This window comes from Barbus barbus (genome assembly GCF_936440315.1).
Source record: "Barbus barbus genome assembly, chromosome: 5".
Taxonomy (NCBI): Eukaryota; Metazoa; Chordata; class Actinopteri; order Cypriniformes; family Cyprinidae; genus Barbus; species Barbus barbus.
Window position 1 is genome coordinate 10335880 of NC_136733.1, and position 6551 is coordinate 10342430.

The window sequence follows — 6551 nt, forward strand, 5'->3', positions numbered from 1 at the left end:
GGTTCCTTGCCTCAAACAAACAGCTCCAAATGTATGGCTTTTCCGACAAAGTAAAATTGCACAGTAGCGCACCTGGTACATCATTGCACTTGTGATGCAGAGCACTCGGGAACGAGTCCTGTTTGCTTTTCTTATAACTATTGGTTAGGTTTAGAATAGAATTTAATGTAGGTGGTGTGTTATTTTTAAATACTTTAGCATCAACCTTTTAGCATCACTCACAGGGCATTTAATTTCTTCTGCTTTAAGTACAACAACCAACAATGCAAGATTCATGTTTATCTGTTCCTGAAAAAATTAACACATTTTTACTGTCACTTTTGCATAAATGTCACCACGTGCATTTAAAAAAAAAAAAATTCTATTTTATATGTGAAATCTGGGTTTCACATATAAGAATGCAAAAATTGTTGTAACACTCCTCAAAAGGGGCTCAAATTATAATCTAAAGTATTTATTTGATTTATCAACAGAATTTTTAAGTAATGTATATCATCTTTTTGGAGAATAAAAAATAAACTTTTTTAAAACCAAGCTTTTACTCAATAAAATGTGCCATTCTTGCACATGCTAAGTGCAGCCAAAATGCTGGGGTGTTCTGTGTGGTTGCAATTTATTTGAACGTAAAAGAGTGTGAACCTTGTAAGTGAAAACACCTGCTTAATCCAAATAGTCACAAACACATATGTTTACTAATCCCTCCCACTATTTTCGCAAAGCAGTCTCTCTCCCCCTCTCTCTCAATCCTTCATCGCTGTACTGTATCAAGTGACCTAAATATCCAATATTGGTCTGTATTTGTACTGCCAATATTTGTACTGTTTTGCCAATTATTATTTTTCTACCCTAAAACTCGCCACCTAGGTCGTTAGATTGATTTGCATGAATCCTGCGCTCATCAAGACCCTCATGACAAAAAGCTATCAAAAGAATTCAGATTTATCAAAGCATTATGAAGATTTACACCAACTAAATGCCCTGGTGTTGCTCATTTTGACTAATTGAACTATATCTACTAGGGATGTGCATCTACGTAACTGAGGCCGATGTGATACGCATCTCGATGCATAGCCAACGATACGATACATTGAAGATACATATGAAGCAGCCAGCGATGCGATGCAATACAATTCAACCCCATTACGATGCAGTGCTATTTGATTTCGATTCGATTTGATTCAACACAATGTGATTCGATGCAATACGATGCAATGGAAAAAATATGATCGCTTTTATTTCTTTGGTTCAGACAGGCAGCAAATCATAAATTAACTTATGTGTCTTCTGAATTATAACAGCTCGAGGCCTGTTTCATAAAACAAGTTTACCAAATAGGCCAGGCTTATTTCAGTTAATCTGACTCACTGTCAAACTGTCATTAACAATCACTAAACTAAAAGTTAAAATCACTAAATTAAAACTACATTTTAACTGCTATAAGAAACACACATTAACTCATCTGAGATTAGTAGTCAGGACTGTATTATTTTACATTTTATTTTCCCATTACAATAGTCCCTTTACAGTTACTACTATCATAAAATGCATATTTGACTCAGAATTATTGTGCTCCGTCTGTTTAGCTCGCATGCGCGCAGCATCGCTCGTCCACTCGTGTAAGCTCCTGACAGCAAAATGGATATATTTGCATGACTTTCTAACATTTACAGATGAAAAATATACTTGTGACATGTCAGTTATGCACTGAGGAAAACACGTCTCAAATTCATTAAACATGAGTTTGCCATGGTGGATCGATCTGATCCATGATCGACATTAAGGGCTGCTTAAGAATAAGCGAACACAAATTAGTTGGATTTTGTGAACTTACATTGTTGTTTATAACCGTTTTAGCCCTGATTGATTTGTTAGGTTATTTCAAGTCAGGTTTTGGACTTTAATCCCCGCTTTTCCTCAGGTCTCTGTAGTGTTGTTGTGATTCGTCATATTCACATGCAGCAGTGATGAGAGAAAGCGCTTGAGAAACAGTTTCGAGTTTCTCAGCATCCACTAGTAATTACAGTATATATAAATAAATAGTTTTTTACCGATGCAAATATGTTAGAAACGATGCATCGTGATACAAATACAACTTGTAGCCGATGCACACTTTTTAAACCGATGCATCGCATCGTTAACTTTTTTTTGACGATGCACCAAGCGAATCAGGGAATCTTTCCATCCCTAATATCTACACAATGTTCAGATTTAGACAAAAAGAGATTCCGAGGATACACGCCAAGTTGCATCCAAATCTGCCTATGGGGGGCATCCAGTCCCTGTGTGTGTGTGTGTGGGGGGGGGGGGGGGGGGGGGGGGCACTACAACTAAAAACCTGTCATAACTCCACAACAGTTTGTAAGGAAAGGAAGATTAAATTTAATGTGTATCTTCTTCAGGGCAATAAGCTAGCCATGAAAATTAAATCATACAGACCAACAAAAATGGCAACCAGCAGGTAATAAGTTGTAGTGTTAATTATTGGACATTATGAAATTTAGCATATGCATACAAGGTAACAAGGCTATGTACTATATTTGGTACAAATTGGCCAAAAGCTGGACCTATACTATACTAATTTTCATCTTAGTTAATAATTCAGAAATTGTGATGGCTAGAATAAAAATTAAGGCTGTAAAACAAAAGGATAAGAAATTCTTAAGGTCTCATAGTTTGGCATCAGAATAGATGGTTGAATTATTTCACATGAAATAAATAATTATAATAAAATAAAAATTAATTGTGTAGAACCATTGTACTCTTTGTGTATGACCAATAACCATAGTATCTCCAACAGTTTAGAATAGAGTTTTAGGCCTGGTTTCACAGACAGGGCTTAGACTAAACCAGGATTAGGCCATAGTTCATTTAGGACATTTAAGTAATTTTTTTTATAAATGTGCCTTAGAAAAAAAAAAAACATTACAGGTGTGCATCTTGAGAAAAAACAAAGGCACTGATATATTTTAAGATAAGTCAGTGCAAGTTTCTTTCAGTTGAAACAGCTCAGACTTTTCTGACTGTTGTTTAGTCCAGGACTAGGCTTAAGCTTTGTCTGTGAGACCGGGGGATAAAGTTTTAATAAAATTAGTTTGCAAAGACATCTGTGATCTCCAACATGCTTAGTGCTTAAATATTGTGATGTAAACAATGGCTCTGATTATAATATACATTTTATAATTGGATAATTATGTATTTAAAAAGATATTGATAAGATGAAAACATGCCATTCTATGTCAGTCTTTCTAAGTCAGTGTTTTATAATACTTGATTAGTGCAGTAATCGAGGCCATTGGTTCAAACTTCAATTAAAATGCAACTATGCAAAATGGTTTAAATTTTAAGCATGACTAAGCAATTGGATTTAATGATGATTTAATGATTTAATTAACATGTATTGGCATGTATACGATGTTGGCATTTCATTGACTTTTATTGGAACAAAAAATCTGTCCAGGGTATTTGCTAACTAACATGTGTTTCTCTCTCTCGTTTGTTTCTAGGGTGAAAGAAAACACCCCACAAGTCCAAATGGACTTCTGAGTCATCTTCTGTAAAGAGTCATTAAATTGGTAGATTGTGCTATAAAAGGCAAGTGGAGGATAGGAGAGCTTGCTGGTTGCATGATGGCTCCTGAAGGTATAGGAGAGCTTAGAGACTTACTCTTCTTCCTGCTCCTGTGCCTCACATTATTGACTGAACTATTGGAGATGACTGCAGCTTCTGCACAGGGACTGGATGGCGAAGGTGACATTGTGTGCCCATCTGTGTGTCGCTGTGATGAAGACTTTATTTACTGCAATGACCGTGGATTGAACGCAATCCCACCTCTACCACCATCTGCAACAATACTTTATCTTCAGAACAATCACATTGACAATGCAGGGCTTCCTAGGTCCTTGGAACATTACACAACTGTTCGTGTTATATATCTCTATGATAATGAGCTTGATGACTTTCCCATGCATTTGCCACCTTCATTAAGAGAGCTTCACCTCCAGGACAACAATATTAGGGTGTTGCCAAGGACTGCACTTGCTAGACTTCCACTACTTGAAAAGTTGCATCTGGATGACAACTCTGTTTCTACAGTGAGTATTGAGGACCAGGCCTTTGCGGACAACCCTCGATTACGTCTCCTCTTCCTTTCCAGAAACCACCTTTCTAGCATCCCATCTGGTCTTCCTGCCTCACTTGAAGAGCTCCGTTTAGATGACAACCGAATCTCTACTATTCCCACTCATGCCTTCCGAGGTTTATCCTCTTTACGTCGCCTGGTCTTGGATGGTAATCTTTTAGCTAATCAACGCATAGCTGATGATACCTTCTCACGCTTGTCAAACTTATCAGAACTCTCCCTGGTCCGTAATTCACTTCAAACACCTCCACTTAACTTGCCCAGTGCCCATCTGCAGAGACTCTCCCTTCAGGATAATAACCTTATACACATGCCTCGGGGCTCACTCGATGGAATGCGCAAACTGCAGCGCCTAGATCTCTCTGGAAATAATCTGACTACCCTTCCCAGAGGATTGTTCAGGGACTTGGAGAGCCTGGGGCAGCTGCTTGTGCGAGGAAACCCATGGCATTGTGGGTGCAACTTGCGCTGGCTACATGACTGGCTGGAAGCAAAGGGAAATACAATTACAGTGAGAGGATTTTTCTGCCAGACACCAGAGCGAGTCCGAGACATTGCACTTAGAGACCTCACAAATCAGATGGATGAATGTGAGTTGGCTGCTGCTGGTGGTGGTGGAGTAGGTACAGGGGTTGGCGTTGGTGGTAACAGAGTGAGTGGAGGAGCAGCAGGAGTGTATTCTACCACTCTTTCTCCCCCTCAAGGGTCCCTGTTTACACTCAGGTCCAAGCGACCAGGCCTCGGCCTCCCAGAAACAGGTCTGGACTACACATTAAGCAGCAGCGGTGTGGGCAAGAACCTGGCCCTGAATGTGAAACCCCTATCCTATGACAGCATCCGTGTTACTTGGAGCATAGCGCAAACATCTTCTTCCTTTCGATTAAGCTGGCTTCGCCTAGGAACCAGCTCTGCCATGGGGTCCATCACAGAAACCTTGGTAAGGGGTGACCGGCGGGAGTATCTTCTCACTTCCCTGCAGCCTGCTTCCAGCTACATCATCTGCATGGTGCCTCTAGTATCTAACAGTGGAAGCAGGAGTAGTTTGCCTGGGGGGGACACAGAATCAAATGATATTCCAGTTTGTGCCAGAACAGAAACGTCTGATCCTAGCCACCCTGATGATGATGGTGAAGATGAGAGCTCTGATCAATTATCTTCTCTTCCTCTTGCAGGAATTATTGGAGGTGCTACGGCAATAGTTTCCCTTGCTCTTATCATTGCTATTTTCTGCTGGTATGGGCACCGTGCAGGACATTTTACATCACGAGACCATTACAGCCATAGTAGCTCTCGCAAGAGCAAACACTATGACGACTACATTGAGTCAGGCACAAAGAAAGACAATACTATCTTAGAGATCAGAGGTCCAGGTTTTCAGATGACACCAATGGCAACAAGGCAGCCCCTTCAACCGAAACCAGTGAGAGAGGATTACATTATACACACCATCTTCCCCTCGAATGGCACAGGTCTATACAAACCATCCCAAAACATGACCAACTCTGGCTATGGTACCAACCGTGGATATAGAGAAGGAGGCATTCCAGATATAGATTACTCCTACACATGATAGCTTTGATTTAGAAAACATAATTAGGAGTCATGTACTGCATAGACACAGTTTTTAATCAACATGGGCTCTGCAGAATCCCTTTGTGCCTTCTGGTCTCCATTACAATGTAGCCTGCTGTTCATGACACTATAAAACTTTTAATTGGCCCAGATGCTTATAGGAAGCATTATAAATGTGGTGCCAGGAGGCGATGATGCCATTTCAGGTGGTGATACCAAATGCTATTTTCACCTCCCAGTGTAATGATCAGTGTCCCTGACATTGCTGTTTTATCTCTGGCTGGTGCACTGAGGTGGATTCAAGGGCAGCCCACACCGCATTCAGCTCACAGACTGTTCACAGAACTCAGTGCATATATGGGAGAGAGGCAGTCTTCTAATCGGAAATAACCAACCCGCTGTACATTTGTCTCCTATGGGATGAATCTCCCTAAATCAAGGATTTGAACCAGGATTAACAGGAATCATGCATCAACAAGGCAACCTATTTGCTCAGATGAAACTGGGAATGTGTTGTTTTAAGTGATCCTTCTGGAAAATGCATGGGTTCACATGCACAGTTGTTTTTTGGAGAACAAGCTGTAGAACATGACTACTATTCCTAATTAAAATAGTGTCTGGACCAAGTAGAGACATGGCCCCCAAAAACTACAGCAAGGTTTGAATTGCCTCAAAAACTAAATTCATTTGAATTCTTATACACTTGAAAGCTGCCTGATGCTACTACGATAACGTCTAACAAGCATTATGATGTTCTAGTTTCAGATTGGTGTAAAGTTGAAAGGATGAATGAAATGGCCTCATGTGTCTTGAGGAACGTTCAATTTTTAAAACTGCAACT

General features: G+C 40.0%; 1 protein-coding gene across 1 annotated transcript; it reads left to right on the plus strand.

The window, feature by feature from the left end:
- Nucleotides 1–3623: 3623 nt before the first annotated feature.
- LOC306869835 (leucine-rich repeat transmembrane protein FLRT1-like) lies at nucleotides 3624–5708 on the plus strand (the record flags this gene model as incomplete). Its single annotated transcript, XM_079416761.1, has 1 exon — nucleotides 3624–5708. One exon carries the CDS (start codon nucleotides 3624–3626, stop codon nucleotides 5706–5708), a length of 2085 nt encoding a protein of 694 aa, XP_079272887.1.
- Nucleotides 5709–6551: the final 843 nt, after the last annotated feature.